Raw genomic sequence first — 17,811 nt, 5'->3', positions numbered from 1 at the left:
ACAGGCCCTGCGACTCCAACCCGAGTGACAGGTCACAGGTGGGGGTCTCACATAGCTCAAAGACAAACAGACCCAGGGAAAACCCAGATCGATCCTTCAGATAGATAACTGAACCACAAACAGATCAGAGGAAATTAGCTTCAATAAAACACATTTGGCCAAAGGTGCGCATTCCCCGAAATACCACAAAGCTAGATGTCACATGTAGATAGAACCACTCAGCCAATCAGGACACGACATGCACACCACACGTAGAGCTCAAGTACTCCCAACACTGGCCCACACTAGCTGTCTGGTGTAGAGAGCCAGCTGTGTCCTTATCAGATGCCCAAAATAATTTACGATTAAGATGCTTTTTCAAGAATGCAGAATTGGTTTATTGTACCTCACAAGATGTACAGATTGCTGGCCGAAACTTTGTACAACGAGAGATTTTCTTCAGACGCACTCTGTAGAAGACTCTCCCGGCCGCTGTATTTATTAAAGCCAACTTGTTCCTGTTTCGCCAAACGCCTGGTCTTTTCATTTCTTTATGGTAAATTTGTATCCGAGCAACATACTCATTCAAGGAACATTTACAATATCAGTGACAGAATATTACCTCCTCTGACCGTAACAACCTCACCAACATATTACATCACATATTAAACGGCTTTAGAATTCTTTCTTCAAATAGAACTTCCAAATTCAATGTGTCTATTATATTATCAAACATAGATGTGTGCTTTAATTGGTGTGTTTTGGCTGTAATGAAATCCTAACTACAAAACTTTTGTGTTACTGTACGATGGAGTTTATGATAAAGGTTTTTTTTCTCACTGCTTTTCAGAGCTGCCAGACTTTTCAGCTGACAAAGTCTTTCCATTACTAATCAAATTCTTATAGTAATAACAACCCTTTATTCAGGCGGAACCTTAAAAAGACATGTTTTGTAAAATCCAAGTAGAAATTTCAATCTCAATCAAAATATTCTAATTATAAAATTCTCTCTCTGGAATTCTGCCTACTTTCTAACCATCGTTTAATTAAAACGTGATGTTCAACACAGATCTGTTTTTTTAAACATGGATTTATGTTTGTTGCAGAAATGAAAGCAGGGGTAACTTGATCTGCAGGACTGCAAGTGATTCGAATAGCTCAATTGTACCCAGCACTCTTTCATGCTATGACAGATGTGCAGACACAGAGAACAAGCATATATCAACTGTGCTTCTGCATTTCTCCCTCAGTAACTGCCAAAGGAGTTTCACTGGCCAGCTTTATGTAGGCAAGAGCTAAATAAACAAGTAAATGAATTAGGATTCGCCTATGGGATTATCAGTCAGCTATTTTTTTGTTCTAAGTTGTAACTTGCCAAGTACTAGTACAATATAAGTTAGAGAAAGTCTGTTACGTAACGTGTTATGACTTGTTTAATTACAAAAAGGAAATATTGTGCTTTTACCAGTGGTTTAGTGTGGGTATGTAATAGCACATTTTTTAAAAATTTAAAAGAAAGAGGGAAAGAAGAGAATTATTTGATGTAATAGCAATAGTACATGTTTAGAGTAGTTCTGAAAACTGTTGGGCCCGGTGCCACTGAACCTGCTGCACCATTAAAGTATCATGCCTTTATTGCCTATAAGTAACTGCACTTGTGACTTCCTGTTTAGTAGTCAAATATAGCAATAGTGTGTGTTTAAAGGAGTTCTGACAACTTTTTAACCCAGTGCTACTGCACCTGCTTCACCATTCAAATCATGACCCTGTTGTCTACAAAGAAACTGCAGTTGTGGCTGCCTGTTTAGTAGTAAAATATAGCATAGCTCTTGTATATTGCATTTATTTTTAATGTGCAATGTTTATTACAACATTTAGAATGTGATCATAATACCAAATATGTAAAGTTTAAAAAAAATGATAATTCCTACAAAGTGCAAAGAAAGGTACTGAGGCATGAACAGGAAACATCACAAATGTTCTAAAGCTAAAGCATCTGCTTTACACAACTAAGTAATAAAAAGCAAGCATTCCAGCATACTGTAAGAAGCTGTCTGCCTTTTCCATGGGAATAGATCTTATCTTGACAGTGAATGGGGCTTAAACAGTGTTATCAGCTTTAGTAGAAGTATCGGAAATGGTGCAACCAGGGGAAGTTAACAAAAAAAAAGTTCCACACAAAAGCGAATGAACACAATAATTCGGAAATGGGAACTTAAGGACTCCCTTTTAAGATATATTAAGTACAAGAGATTTTGCAAGCACTGCGCAGGCAAAACCTAACAAGCGCTGTGCAGGCGAAACCTAAAGAGCAGGCACGTTATTTTTCTTATCCTCTTTTAACCAAGTAGTTGACACACCATAAGACAAAGCCAGCAATAAAACCAGTTCCTTTTTTCAATTCTTCTCTCTTGTATAAGAGTTGTGATACTGCACTTTCCAGTTTTGGAACGGGTGGCTCCTTCCAACAGTGAAATAGAAAGAATTTCAGATTTTAAGCATGAAGGATTTACCATCAGTACAACAAAATGTCACTCAGCAAGTTAAACACAGGGCCAAAGGGTGTGTATCAAGGCAACAGCAGAATGCTGTAGGGCAACATACACAACTCAAACCATTTAGACAGTGTTTTATTGTATTTATGATCTTACAATAAAGGAAAACAAGAATTGGCAAAACCACCCGCCATAGCTTTAGTGTTGTAACACATGCAAACTGGGGAAGCACATGCAATTTGCATGTGTTAGCACATTAAAGCCAGGCCTATTGACTTTCTTGATGCAGTGTCCTGAGAGTACAACATTTTCATTGCCCCCAAACAAAAATATATTTTGCTGTTTGGCCAGCTTCTTGACTTCCACAAAGTTTTTTGTAGGCAAATTCAATCAATCAATAAATCAGGGGTTTGTAAAGCGCTAGCTACTCACCCGGAGCAGGTCTCAAGGTGCTGAGGGAAGGGGGGTCCACAGATCCGGGAGGTTCGGTGAGTTCCATTGAAGAGCCAGGTCTTGAGATCCTTTAGGAACTTGGGAGGGAGTTCCAAGCCTTGTTCGCGAGAAGGGAGAAGGAGCACCCTCCTGTTCTGCTTTTCTTGATCCAAGGTACTGCTGCGAGGAAGAGCTGGGCCGAGCGGAGAGAGGGCCGGGGAGCATGGAACACATGGTTGTGGTTTAGGGTGGCGGGTCCGGTGTAGTGGAGGGCCGTGTGTGTGGGTGAGAAGCTTAAAGGGGATTCTCTTCTAGAGGGGCAGCCAGTGTAGGGTCCGTAGGTGCTGGCTGATGTGGCAATGGGGCGGTAGGTTGAGGACTAGTCTGGCCGCGGTGATCTGGAGTTTGCGGGTGAGGTTCTTGCGGATCCCGGCGTAGAGTGCGTTGCCGTAGTCAAGTCTGCTACTAATGAGGGTGTGTGTGACAGTTTTCCTGTGTTTGGGGAGGATCTACTTGAAGGTCTTGCAGAGAAGGCATAGTGTGTGGTAGCAGGAGGAGGTGATGACTTTGACCTGGCGGTCCATTTTAAGTTCCGAGTCCAGAATGATTCTGAGTTTGCGTGCGTGGTCCGTGGTGCTGGGAGGGTCACCTAGGGGAGGGGGCCACCAGGTGTCATTCCAGGCGTCGGGGTGTGGGCCCACGATGAGTATCTATGTTTTGTCCATGTTGAGATGGAGGCAGCTGTTCTTCATCCATCTGGCAACGGCTTCCATTCAGTCTTGAAAGTTGCGTTTGGTGGTGGTGGGTTTGTTGGATAGAGAAGGGATGAGCTGGGTGTTGTCTGCATACAATGTGATGTTGAGTCCGTGTGCTCGGACGATGGATGTGAGCGGGGCCATGTAGCTGTTGAATAGGGTTGGGCTGATGGAGGATGGGACTCCGTAGGTGGTCAGGTTGTTTCTGAGAGGAATGGGGGGCAGGGGGTAGTTTGACTCTTTGCGTTCTGCCGGAGAGGAAAGAGAGGATCCAGTCGAGGGCCTTGTTCTGGATTCCTGCTTCGTGGAGTCTGCAGGCTAGGGTGCGGTGAGAGACTGTGTCGATGGCCGCGGAGAGGTCGAAGAGGATGAGGACCACGGTCTCTCCTCTGTCGAGGAGGGCGCGGATGTCGTCTGTTGCTGCGAAGAGTGCAGTTTCGGTGCTGTGGTTCTTCCTGAATACGGATTAGGATGAGTCGAGGACGTTGTTCTCTTCGATGAAGGCGGCGAGTTAGCTGTTGACAGCTTTTTCCATGACTTCGGCTGATTAGGGGAGGAGGGAGATCGGTCTGAAATTCTTGAGGTCAGTGGGTTCTGCTGAAGGTTTCTTCAGGAGAAGGTTGATCTCAGCGTGTTTCCAGTCTTCGAGGAAGGAGGCGGTCTATGACATGTTTGAGTTCAGGGGCGATGATGTCTGTGACGTTACAGAAGAGGTGGGCGGGCAGGGGTCTGCGAGGGCGCCGGAGTGGGTAGTCTTCATTATCCTCATTGTGTCTATGATGCTGAAGGCGGTCCAACTCTCGAGTGTTGGTTGTGTGCTGCTCTGGGCTGGGGGAATAGGAGGCGGGGGGGTCCTCGTGGGGTTCGTTGTCGTCGAAATGGTCGCAGATGGTCTTGATTTTGTGATTGAAGAAAGCGTGGAGTCTGTCGCAGAGGTTCAGGGAGGGAGTGATGTCTGTGAACTCACTGTTGAGTGAAATCTTTGATGATGCCGAAGAGTTCCTTGTTGTTGTAAGCGTTGGTGGAGATTCTGTCCTGTAGAGCTTTCTTCCTGGAGCGTCTGATGAGCTTCTGATGGGCCGTGGTAGCCGTTTTGAAGTTGTCAAGGTCGGTCTTGGAGCTTCTCCACAGTTTTTCTAGTGGTCTGCAGGTATGTCTGGAGTTCCGGAGCTCAGTGGAAAACCAGCTGGCTTTTTTGGCGAGGGGTTTGGAGACTTTCTTGAGGGGGGATGATGATGTTGGCACAGTCGGTGATCCCGTTGTGTAGAGTGCGGGCCGCGGTGGTGGGTTCATCGCTTGAGGCAGTGGGAGCGGAGCTGCTGAGGGTGGTGGCAAGCTGGTCATCAGGGATTTTGTTCCGAGTCCTGCATTAGAGCTGATGCGGGAGTCTGTGGGGGATGTTGGATTTGAAGGTGAAGTAGACGCAGCGGTGGTCCGTCCATGGGAGTTCAGAGGTGTGACTGAAAGTGATGGAATTCCCTGCTGTGAAGTCGGGATCAAGGGTGTGCCCCGCAGAGTGGGCTGGTTTGGGTACGATCTGCTCGAGTCCGATAGTGTGGAGGTAGTGCAGGAGGAGGGAGGCAAAGTTGGGGTCCCAACGGTTTTCAAGGTGGAAGTTGAGATCTCCTAGTAGCATGAAATTGGTGGAGGTGATGGCATGTGGCGTGATGATGTTGGTGATGGAATCGGCGAAGGGAGCGCGGAGTCCGGGGGGTCTGTAGATGAGGGTGCCTCGGAGGGTGGAGGACGGGTTGGTCTAAATCTTAAAATGGAGGTGTTCCATCAGGTCTGTGGGCCCGTCGGAGTAGCTGCTCAGTTGGAGATTGGCTTTGAGGGCAATGGCGATGCCTCCTCCAAGGCGGTTGGGGCGATCTTTCTGGGTGAACTTGTATTCTTCAGGGATGGCGATTGCGATGTCTGTGCCGGAGGCAGTGCTCGTCCAGGTTTCGGTGAGGAAGGCGATGACTGGGGCGGTGCTGTTGAGGAAGTCCAAGATTTCCGCTGCGTATCTGTGGAGGGAGCGGACGTTGAGGAAGATGCTTCTTAGAGTTTGGGGTGTGATGAATTGTTGCTGGAGGGCATTGGAGGGTCCTGGGTCTCGGGGAAGGAGTGGTGGCAATGAAGGCAGGTGAAGGGTTTGTGGATGTCAAAAGGTGAGGAGAGCTTGCAGTTGAAGTTCTTACCGGTGTTGAGTTCGTGGAGGGCCGAGGAGCAGTAGCGATGGCAGGCTGGCGGACCAGGGGTCCTGGCACTGGGCGCTGACGGGTCGCAGATGGGCTTGCCTTAGGCGCACCTTCAGCGTGCCAGCGGCGCATCCACCATTAAATTGGGGAGGAGGGAGACACAGCTGGGAGGCGAGAGTGGGAAACCGGCGGGGGAGGGGCCGCGTGGGCAGCAGTGGCGGGGAAAGTAGGGTGGCAATGGAAAACATAACAAATATTAAAATAAAGCAAAAAGCGAAAAATCTGCCAAATAAGGCAAAAAGGATAGCCAAGCAGAGGATTGCAGGAATTACCAAGGAAAAAGGGAGCAGCAGGGATGTGATGCAGGGCGGGGGCCGGCCTCGAACCGCGGTCGGCTCAGAGTGGGAGGCAGAGGCACTCGGGTGGAGCTACGTGCCTGGAAAGCAGTATCCTGGCCGAGGTCAGGGGACTTGCTCCCCTGACCTTGGCCGGGATACTGGCCGAGGGCAGGTGAGGTATTCGGTGCATTTTGACACTCTTGGGACCATTTGGGGTGGTAAAGTACCCACCAGTCAACTAAGGTCTTAATATAAACACCAGCCCTGGTTGGCTCTGCGCATATGAAGTGCAGTGCAGGTGCAGCCCCTCATAAAAGAAAACCTCTCCATGCATACGAGCGGACACGTGTGTGTGCCAACAAAGGACGTCCACAAGGCCCACATGCGCTCTGAGGTCCTATATAAGCATCAATCATTGGCCCTCAAAAGACGAAGAACTGGCTCCACAGACAGCGATTGTTAAGCCTGGTTGCAGGCTGTTTAGATGTCCATCATTGTTACAATACAGTACTCGTGTAACTAGTGTGTGTAAGATTTCACTGTAATTGCCTGCGCTATACATGTTATAAGTGTGTTCATGTGTATGTGAAGGAAGATTGTGAAGGAAGATTGCACTACTGATGCACCTGCCACACTTGTGCTTTCTGGCCAGTGTCAGGACAAACAAGCACTGGCTAAGCCAATAGATCACCGCTTTGAGAGGCTATTGACAACATTTGCCAAAATTTTATGCAGACGCTTAACATCAGCAAAAAAGAAAAAAACTTGTTGGTCATGCTGGACAGCACTGGCAGAAACAAAACAGTAAAAATGGCCAACGCATCATTACATAATTGCCATGGCACCATGCATGATTGCACAAATGTCATAATGCATCAGCCATTTTGGCTTTTTTTTAATGTACTTTCCAAGGAGGATGCAGATCTTGGAGTGGTAAAATTAGCCCAGTAAAACAATCCCTCGTTCACCACTGTATAAGCACTCCATTGTGAAGGGGGGATGATACCCCATCCAATAGCATGGAGGTGAGAGAAATACACCTCTCAGTGGACCCAAAGTCCACTCTATGTAGTTTAAAGAATTATTAACAAAAAGGTAAAAAAAAAAAGCTGAACTGTAAAGCCAGACCTACAAAATCGACCATGTTCCAACCGGAGTTAGAAAGTTAAGGAAGTGTGCAAGAAATTAAAAATAGTTAATGGTTTAGTTTGATAACTTGAAAAATGACCGCCTACATATGAAAGTGGGTTGTTTGCAGGGAAAATGTCACAGATCCGTGGTATTTATATCATCCTACCCCTAATCATATTCCTTAAACACCTTAAACATAAGAATGTTTCTACTATGTCTTATTTTGCCTTTTTGTTGTAAGAATCAGTAATGTACTTCTCGATTAACCGGCGGTCAAAAATCATAAACTCTTCCATTCAGTTCTATTTGGTAAAATGCTATCCGTGCTTTGATAAGGAGGAGAGAAAAGGATAAACTGCTAAATCCTGGCACTGCCCCACGTGCACCCTGTCCTTGATATCACCCGCACACAGATTATGCACTTACGAGTGGAGTGCAGATGTACCTAGCTGGGTTGGTGCTACATAATCTCAGATGAAAACAGCAAAAGCGTGAGCTGTGTTAAGAAGAATTTTACTAAAAACAACTATTGGGTCAGTTGCAAAAGATGTTAAATGTAGAGTGCTCCATGGGGACCAGAGAGTTGCAGAGCAAGAGAGAGAGAGATGCAGAGATCTATGTAGGGACCCAGAGCGTGCGGGCGATGTGCTTCTCCAGTCCTTTTGCCAGCCTAACAGCCTAGCCACTGTGCAAGGGTTACCTTGACATTTGAATGTTCCCGGCCTGGATGCACTTCCAGACTTCTACTAGCACCAGTCTAAAATTCTGTTGAGAAGTCCGCCACAAGAAGAGACAGTAATCACAGTCCTCCATCAACCAGTTATTTGTATTATTGACTAGCATGCGGCAATAAGTGAAAGGTTGCAGAGTAGGACATGAGGGCCCCAGCTAGAGGAAGGAATGTGTTCAGAGTGAGCATGTGGAGGGTCTCAAATGATCATGCTTTTTTTAAGGCCCGAGTTTCAACAGTGAAGCCGTCAAACAGACCTATTGCTAGCAATACACACATATTGGGCCTTAGGTCCGACCCTCCTTTTTCTGCCATTGGTTGGCATTGGGTTAATCACATCTTGGCTCAGCTCGTGAAGTATTCATCTCTCACTTAAAACTACTGGCTGTTTGGCTGTATCCTTCCACCAAAAACAACAATGGGAGAGGTAGGGAGAGTCAAGAAGGCTTCTCTCAATCCCCGGTTCAATGTAGATAAACAAAAAGAGAGAGGCCAAATCAGTCTCAAAAATATGCCACTAGATTGGAGCGAGATAAATAAGGATCACACACTCACTTAGGGTGAAATAGGAAAGCCCTCACACACCGACCTAGTCAGTGTCATGCTTCATCATCGGGCCCCACCAAAGAGGCCGAGTGCCTCTTTGGTGTGCTACAACGCCAGAAAGACTGCGGAGCTGGTTGTGTGAAGAAGGACGTGTTGTGAGGGTGAGTTAAATTAAAAGTGTCTAAACGAGTATCAAAAAAATATTTTATTAAATGATCCCTAAGACACGATTTAACAGGTATTATGTGTCTGAATTTGGTTGCCAAGGTTTAGGAATGGTAAAATTCAGAGAAATACAGTAAATTAGTTAGTCAGTCAACATGTTTCTGCCATTTTGGAGGCTTACATTTACCAAGGCATTCATCAGGACTATACCCCGGCGGTATGGACTCTCTAATCGTCCACCCTAACCAAGGGACGTGAAAGTGAAAAAAAGGTGGGTGAAAAAGTGCATAAAAAAGGAGAGCAATTGCTCAATCCCAAAAAAAACTCCAAATTCGGGAGTGTTTCTGCACCTGTAAAGTGAAAGTACACATACAAACACAAACACAAACACACAACAATTAATAAATGCCCTTGCGTTTGGTTGTCGTGCTCCTTATGGTGTGGCAAAATTCGTGTGCCCAAAGTAACATATAGGTTTAACACCATCCACATAACCCTAAAGGGATGATATCGGTAACTCTGGGACGTGGGGTGATAAGGGTGTTTTAAAATACACTTATTTTGGAGGAAAAGGGTAAAAAACACACTCTATGTGTACTTTCACTTTACAGGTGCAGAAACACTCCAGAATTTGGAGTTTTTTTTGGGATTGAGCAATTGCTCTCCTTTTTTATGCACTTTTTCACCCACCTTTTTTTCACTTTCACGTCCCTTGGTTAGGGTGGACGATTAGAGAGTCCATACCGCCGGGGTATAGTCCTGATGAATGCCTTGGTAAATTTAAGCCTCCAAAATGGCAGAAACATGTTGACTGACTAACTAATTTACTGTATTTCTCTGAATTTTAACATTCCTAAACCTTGGCAACCAAATTCAGACACATAATACCTGTTAAATCGTGTCTTAGGGATCATTTAATAAAATATTTTTTTGATACTCGTTTAGACACTTTTAATTTAACTCACCCTCACAACACGTCCTTCTTCACACAACCAGCTCCGCAGTCTTTCTGGCGTTGTAGCACACCAAAGAGGCACTCGGCCTCTTTGGTGGGGCCCGATGATGAAGCTTGACACTGACTAGGTCAGTGTGTGAGGGCTTTCCTATTTCACCCTAAGTGAGTGTGTGATCCTTATTTATCTCGCTCCAATCTAGTGGCATATTTTTGAGACTGATTTGGCCTCTCTCTTTTTGTTTATCTGTATCCTTCCACCTACACTTCAGTACTTGCGTTGAACTGTATCAAGGGCTACTTCACAAGCATAGCCCTTCTGTTGACTCCTGCTGGCTCGCTTCAGTGCGTCTCGCTCTAAGGTTGCTAATGCTGCGTGCTTTTTAGCACATTAAATCCAGACAGACAGATCGACTTTGTCAATGCTGGTTCTCAAAGTCTTTTATCAGCAAATGCATGATACCATCGTTATGGAGGGAGTAAAATAACTTCCAGACTTCAAAACAGTCATGAGGAAATGATGGAGAATTTATCAGAATTGCAATTGTGACAGCAGAAAAGAAAATGGGTGCACTAAAAATTTAGCATCATTTTCGATCTGGTGGGAGCGAGCCAGCAGCACTAGTACTTCACGACATTTACAGTAAAGAAAGAAAATTGTAATCATTGTAGTGGGAAGTTGCTCAATAATGTGCATTCCGGCCTCTGCAGAGATGTTAACCAGAGATATTCAGCCTGGGCTAGGGGGGAGTGGTTTGATAACTGGGTCACAGTAACAAAAGCAGATCAGATAACAAGGGCGCCATGTTCTGCAGAAAGTCACGGCTATGTTTGGTGCTTGAGTAAAGAAATCTTTCTGACTCTTGCACATGCTCCGTTTTACCCTTGGTCACAGGACAGAGCCATTAGGATCACTGGCTGGCTCACACTTCAAAAACAGACGCCAATGCAAGCGAGCCATTGATTTCAAAGGACTGAAAATTAAACAATGACTGCACAAGCAATCAAAATCATCTCATGACACAAAACTACAAACACGTTTATACTATTGTTGCGTTCACCTGCCCTGTGCCTGCATTGTGCTCAACTAAATGCCAATGCCTAGTTTACTACTACACCAACATTCACTCTTTTTCCCGTAGGCAGAAGTATATGTCACCCCTCCCCCATACTCCCCACCCTCACCCCGATCCTTCACTATACACCACACCCGCTCTCACGCGCACAGACACTCACTTAAACCCATGCACTCCTCATCTATTCCCCCTTCCCCGGCCCCCTCTCACCCCTCCTGCATCCACCTTCACCACCTCTCACACATTACTCTCACGTTCCTCAGTGCTCCACCATTTTCTTTTGCTGGCTCCTTCTCAAATAAAAAGCTAAATTAAACATTGTAATTTTTCTACAAATGAAGCAAAAATATAATGGTTTGAGAATCTCTTGCAAAATCAGGAACTGTGTGTTCATTTTTAGGTCTTGCCAGAGCCAGCGCGCATGCGCTGCTCTGCGAGGCTTTTAGTAAGGACTTTTGTACTCCGACCACACGCTCGTGCGTGTTCTTTTTCACGCTATTAGCCTTTGCGTCCGTCTTACTAAGAAATACAGCATGCAAATGGCCAAAGATGGCAGCATGTCCCGCCTTTCTTCTAAATGTTAACTCCCACGGCCTAAGGCTCTCGAGAGCGAGCAGCGGCGCGCTGCATTCCAGGAATATCAGGTTACTGATCGACCGCGCTTGCTTTTTTTCTTATGGGCTGATGTTGAGTTACTGGTTTGCCCAGATTCACAGAGTGTTTAGGAGAAGCTGTGATTCGAATCTGAAGCCCAATGTTGAAATGTAGGCTGGTCTAGGTACTTGGCATGTATTATCTCTGTTTAACTCTCTCTTCACCTGTCTCTTTGCCCATCCCACGCACTGAGTTACTTTTGGTGTTTGTCTCCATTTTAGTACGCAGTACTCCACAGTTCGTGTGGCTCCAGTCTAAAGGGCCTCTGCCCTCCGTGGAATATCACTACAACACCCAGTGCTCAGCCCGCTCAGCTGCCAAGTTGTAGAGGTCCCGGCGTGCAGAGCTGCTCCACTCCAGGTTTTTTGTTGGAATTCTGGGTCTTGTTATTCCAGTTTTATAATGGAATAATCAAGACTACAAGTCTCATGATGCAAAGAAAACATGGCCTGGAGCAGATAGTCACGCATGCACCTGAAAACCTTGGCCGGGGCTAAGCCCCCTGCCCTGCGGCCTGTGTGCACTGGTCACCTTCACCGCGCCTCTACCTCAGTCTGTTGGCGAAACAGAAGTAGCAAAACTTAACGGGTCGATAACAGCCTTCAGTTATGCAGGACAAAACTAGACGTGTGTAATCACATCACGCATTCTGAATAAGAAGAACACAGATAAGAGCTGTAAATCACACGGGAACACGGCCAGGGGCCCGAGACCAACCATTTTAAGATAAATCCACAGCAGGCCACAGTCTTGAAAAATATATATTTAGCCTAGCCATGTGAACTGTGTCTCTTACTACTTTTTATTCTACCCAGACGCCTTTTTTAACCAGATTTTTTATAAAATGTTTCACAGCTATGACTGGAGCTTGATTATCGAACACCTGTCCTAGGACTCTATGGTGACTGTATTTCTCTCTTTCATATGGACTCCTACTCTTTCTACCTCTCTCCAACGGCTGCTAAAAAGCATGCCTAGGGCAGGGACTACACTGCGTTTTCAACGCCCTTAGGTAAAATGCAAGTCCACTGGGAGGTCACAGCTTGGCATACCCATGGTGTGACTCAACTTTTCACTGTGTTAGAGGGATAAAAAGTGACTGCCGGCGAGTTATGTGGCGGTATCTCTGGCCAGTTAATCTGCGACTTTCAACCTCATGTTGTTTGTCTTTTTTTTTTTATCTCGCCTCAATACGTTATGATGCCTTTTTGTGTAGAAGTTAAAGCAAAAGCTAAGATCGCCTCAAAGCGCTTATTTGGGAAGGGACAGGCAGAAAAATTAGCAGTGAGGAACGTGGGGTTGTGCACATCGCCTCATGAAAGGGTGGAGAGATCTCACCCAAAATGCGAATATTCAACTGGCAGCTTCCTTTGGATCTGACGTACATGAGGTAGAAACAAGACTAGGTAGACAGCTTTAGTGTTCAGCAACCCTGACAATCATCAGCGCATGTGGCAGGCCTCTAAAGCTTTAGGCTTGTGCACAAATTGTTTGCTTTTACAAAGTAAAGCGCAGCCAAGCAGCAGATATCTCCTTTGGTATGGGGGCTGGTTTCATGGGTCCCACCAGCAAGAAATTAGTGTGGGTCTGTGAGAAGACGGTCAACACTCCATGGAGTTGTAGTGAAAATGGGAATGTAAGGGTCGCGGTTTGTGTGCTTTGACAGTTAGTAATGGCCGTTATTGTAGCCCTCGGTTTTAAATATCACATGCTCTTGGAACTGAAAGGTATATTGCTGTACTGCCGCCTCGCGCCTCCTCTCTCTTACAATTATACATTTTTCTTCTTGTTAAGTTTAGAGCAATCAAGCATAGACCTTCCTGTGAAAATCACCTTAATAAGCTTAATTTATGCATCAAATGCAGATATCTCACAGCACTCCGCAGAGGGGGGAGGCTCTTAATCTCTTTTCAAATGTCTTGATGGCTTAATGTGCCTATTGCAGAGGTATATTTGTAAAATGCAGGCTCCAGGTCATATATGTTATCTGGGTGGATTAATTACCCTGATACAGACAATCTAATCACAGTAAGAGAACGAGATATACCAATCTTTCTTCCGGGACGATATGCTCAGCATGTAAGTCAACAGTGGTACACTGCCAAGACAAAATTGGATACAAAATGGACTCTGGTCGGTTGACATGATAGCTGTCTTTTTGGGAGTAGGATGTGGCGGATACTCAACAGATACTACATAAACAAGCATTTGCATAGCCAATAGGTCTCGCTTTTGGGACCATTATGGTGTTTAGTTATGCAGCACAATATCCTTGGTGCAACAAATTCAACCGTTGCATGGCTAAACACTTATAAGGTCCCCAAGGCGAGACCTATTGCCTATGCCAATGCTTGTTTATATTTGTCCCATTTTCACCTCGAAAAAACTTGTGTAGGGTAAAACACACCCCACCTTTTGACCAGTGTACGTTTTAATTTTGAAGTGTCACATTTTAAATGTTACCTCGTGTAATGATTGGCTGGCACTGTCCTGTGATCTGCTTCAAAAGATGATGAAAGATATGTATAATACACTCTAATATCCCAAAATGCCTGAATTGTACACACTCCCAAGCCAGAGCGGGCTACGGAGAACGCACTAAAGGCTGGTCACTCGCAGGGCTGGTAGGGCTGGCGAAAGTCGCTCATATGATGGTTCGCTCTGCTGTGCCACTGACTCGGGACTCAGTACTAGTCCTAAACTGACATCCAATAAGTTCCTACAAGAATGGTCTTCGTGGTAAATGCATGCCACCTTTGTGGGGAAGCACTCACCGGCTGCCATGTCCTCTATGAGACACCCATAGGAGCATTAATTAATTTACAGCAGATCACAATGTAGCTGCTTTAACTCAGGGGCCTTCATAGGGTAAATGGACACTATGGCGATAAAGCGCAGAATGTTCTTTGTTCTGCCATTACATTTTTTTTAGTAAGTCAAATTCTAACTCAACCACTTCCTACTTGTTCCAAACCAAAACGAATAAGAAAAAAAAACACAATGCTCTAGAAGAAACTATTTGTATAAAACCTTGTGATACGTCACTATCAAGCCACATGTAGATCCGTTGACTTTCCCATCAGACAGTACGGTCTGTGATTTCAGAAGTAAAGATATTGTTTAGCTTTTTCGATTGTTTTTCAGCAAGTCAAAAACAAATAAAATGTATGCGTGGTAACGGATACGAAGCCACAGGCTTTATTTAACAACACTGGCCCCCAAAACAGGGGCACTCTTTGCTACACCAAACCCACACAAGGTACCACTGTGCCTGCACCCCTAGAAAGTGGTTTAGGTTTCCAATTTCCACATCTTTTCATCAGTGAGTCTGGAGTGAATGTCTTACTGTATAAAGAATAACGTATATAGCGCTTCAACCTGCACTTCTGCCACGTCTTAGTGGTATAAATAACAGGTGTTACTACTATCCGATTTGATATTATTCAATTTACAGACCTGGAAAAATAAGTCCAAAAATGTTAAGACGGTAAGAATCATTTCCATGTTTAAAGGTTGAACGATGACGGGAGAATGTGTCACTAAAAACGCTCACTGTGATGGCCTTCAATGCTCGCTTTAAATGCGACTGACGAAATAAGTATTACAATAAGACACAATAGAAAGTATTCCTAGCTTGTGCACAGCAAAACTTATGAAAGTAGATATGCAAGTGGCCAGTTTTTTATAGGGCTAAACGCTAACATGTTCACCCCCTTTTCTGAACATTCACAATTTGTAAAGTTGAGGAAGTTGCATGTTGATCAAATGATATGCCCAAGATCACACAAATGTCTCGAGAGAAGAGCAGCTAGGATTGGGTTTTTGGTCTGGTAATGTAATCTCTGCCACCGTGACGAGTATACCAATCCTCTACACATTTATGAGCTTCTCCAGTCAATTTGCACTTAGTAATTCAAAATAAAACGCAACCGGACTAAGAAATCAATCAGGGTAGTAGGACCAAGAGCTAAAGTCACGAGAACCCTCACAAGAGCAAAACAAACAATCAGGTCCTGATAATCACTTACTTTAATTTTTAAATTAAAAGAAAAAGCAGGAATTGTTGTTCTTTTTTTAACAATTTAAATGCAAGTGTGTCACTTAAAGAATCACTACCTTAGTACAAGAGGCAATTTTGTGTGTAATACTTTTCGTTTGTGAGGGCTCTGGTCTACATTTTGAGGCAAGCAACGTTTTAAGACATTCACATGGTGAGTGCCTTGCACAGTCTTTTTAGCCATTTCAGAGTAACTGACAGGCGTGCATAAGTCACTTTTGCAGCCAAATATTAGAAGAAGATCAAATTCAAATTCAGATCTGTAACGTAAAAAAAACATTTGCAATGCAATAGGTTAGGCCCTTCTAGATTAAAAATTACAGTTTGAAAAAAATACAGCTAAGTCAGGCTGAAGCGGTCATATACTTCGAGGGTCATCTGACAGTGATGTGACTAGACGAAATCCGATGCTTAAATCCGCCCAGCTTGCTCTCATTATTCAATTACCTCGATACTGACGTCAGCTTCATAACTACGAAGTGGAGCCCTGTCACGTGCTGTTGTTACTTAGTACTTGCAACAGGGCAATTGCACCACCACTATAACATAAAGAACAGGAGATTGCCTAGCGAGACGTACATGCCCTTTTTGTATGCTAAAACCTGAAACTACTAGTCCCAGACTGCAAAGCGTTTTCTCCTACCTAAAACGTCAGAATCCTTTAAACGAGGAAAACAAAAAACTGCATGGACCACTAGCTGAACGTATAGACATCAGTTGCCCGGACTCGTCACGACTGTCATGCACCGTTTGCTACCTCTTGTATTTTGTTTGCTCACAATTGTCACTTTTGCCTCATGCAATTTAACGTTTGCATTTGTAATTTGTTCACTTGTAGTTTTCTCCTCATGCATCATTACTGTTCCTATTGTGAAGCGCTCTGACACCTTCGGGTAAAGTCCGCGCTATAAAAAAAAAAAAAAAATAATAAAATAAGGGTCAGGAAAATCAAATAGGGTGTGCGTGTACGCCACCAAAACGCTCAAATGAATGTTTGCTGGCGCAATTGTTCAGTTGGAAGAGAGCAATACCTCCGCCTGCACAGCAGCCATGTGTGCGAAAGTAAAAGCCCCCACTCCTGCGCCCAGGAGCAACACAGCGTAGAGCCCGCGTGGCCTGGAATTATCGCCCCCCATACACACACACACACACACGCATCAGTGAAGCCCACACTCACCGTGGTTGAAGCTCTCCATGCTCGCAGAATTTCCGGATCACTGAAGTCCACTCTACCGAGTCAGAGGAACCAGATGTAAACATAAGAGGAAGCCGCACACAACCAGCTACCAAGAGCCCAATTGACAGTGACAGCAGCCAGTCAGGGCGGAGCAGCAGCAGCCTCGCTGTCCCAGCCGACCAGTGCCCGGGTGCAGGGCCGGGTGCAGGGCCGGCAGTGCCTCCCCGCGCTCCCCCGAGGCCTGGCAGTGATGGCCGCCTCGCCGCCCTGTGCTCACACTGGGCTCAGGCCTGCCTCTCCCCTGCCCGGCCGTCCCCGCCTGCCCGCGCCGAGGATCACTTGCTGCTGCCGGTGCCTCTGTGCGCCGCTCTCTGTTGTTAGCCTGCCTCCATCCGGCGGGAGGGCGGAGCGCCCCCGCCGGGCGCCTGCGGCACGGAACAAGCGTAGCCTGCTGGGTTGGTCCAGTTCAAACACGGAAGCTTAGGGATCAAAATAGGCAAGGTGGTTCATTTGCAGTGCTTTTTTTTTTACAGGCTTATTCGGAGCAGATCTGGCATACCCGCAGAAGGTTTGAAAGCGACATTAAAGTTGTTTTTAAAAAACTATGCATTTTAGCAGCTCGTGCATTGGTCCACCATACACTTTTCTGAGCCTTTGGTTATCTCTTTTTTTGCAGTACTCTTTCAGCAGCATGCCATGGTTCAGATGTCTGCGCCACACGTTAAATTGAGGGTCTCTGAATTTGTCCACTGTTCATCAATTAATGGGGAGGCCAAGACAATGTGCATATAAAAGATAATCCATATAATTCTTAGGAACTGAGCCTACTTTACTCCCCAAGTAAAACATTAATCCCATCAACTTTTATCTGCTCACCTGTAACAATAGTGTCCTGCTGATCAGAAAGGTGATAATATTGTGCATAGATAAAATGTTTGCCAGGCCCTATTCTGGGTCCTTAAATCTTGGTCATTGGTGCACAGAAATGCGATACATTATTGACTGCCTCTCAGTATGTAACATGCATGATGTAGTACCACCACATTATCAACTTCTTTATCAACTAAAAAGTTAAACCTAACCCGGCTCAACCTACCAAATCCAAGATTTGGAAAAGGGACATGAAGAATCTTAACCCCAA

General features: G+C 45.2%; 1 protein-coding gene across 1 annotated transcript in view; it reads right to left on the bottom strand.

The window, feature by feature from the left end:
* LNPEP (leucyl and cystinyl aminopeptidase) overlaps positions 1 to 17,144 on the bottom strand; it is a 297,916-nt gene extending 280,772 nt beyond the window's left edge. Inside the window, exon 1 of the mRNA XM_078675434.1 lies at positions 16,671 to 17,144. Coding sequence (XP_078531560.1) covers positions 16,671 to 16,689 — 19 coding nt within the window. The 5' untranslated portion in view covers positions 16,690 to 17,144. The remainder of the gene's footprint in view (positions 1 to 16,670) is intronic.
* Between the last annotated feature and the right edge of the window lie 667 nt (positions 17,145 to 17,811).

The sequence above is a fragment of the Lissotriton helveticus genome, chromosome 2_1 (genome assembly GCF_964261635.1).
Source record: "Lissotriton helveticus chromosome 2_1, aLisHel1.1, whole genome shotgun sequence".
Lineage (NCBI taxonomy): Eukaryota > Metazoa > Chordata > Amphibia > Caudata > Salamandridae > Lissotriton > Lissotriton helveticus.
Note: the sequence above shows the minus strand (reverse complement) of the source record. Positions and strands in the feature narration are given on the sequence as shown.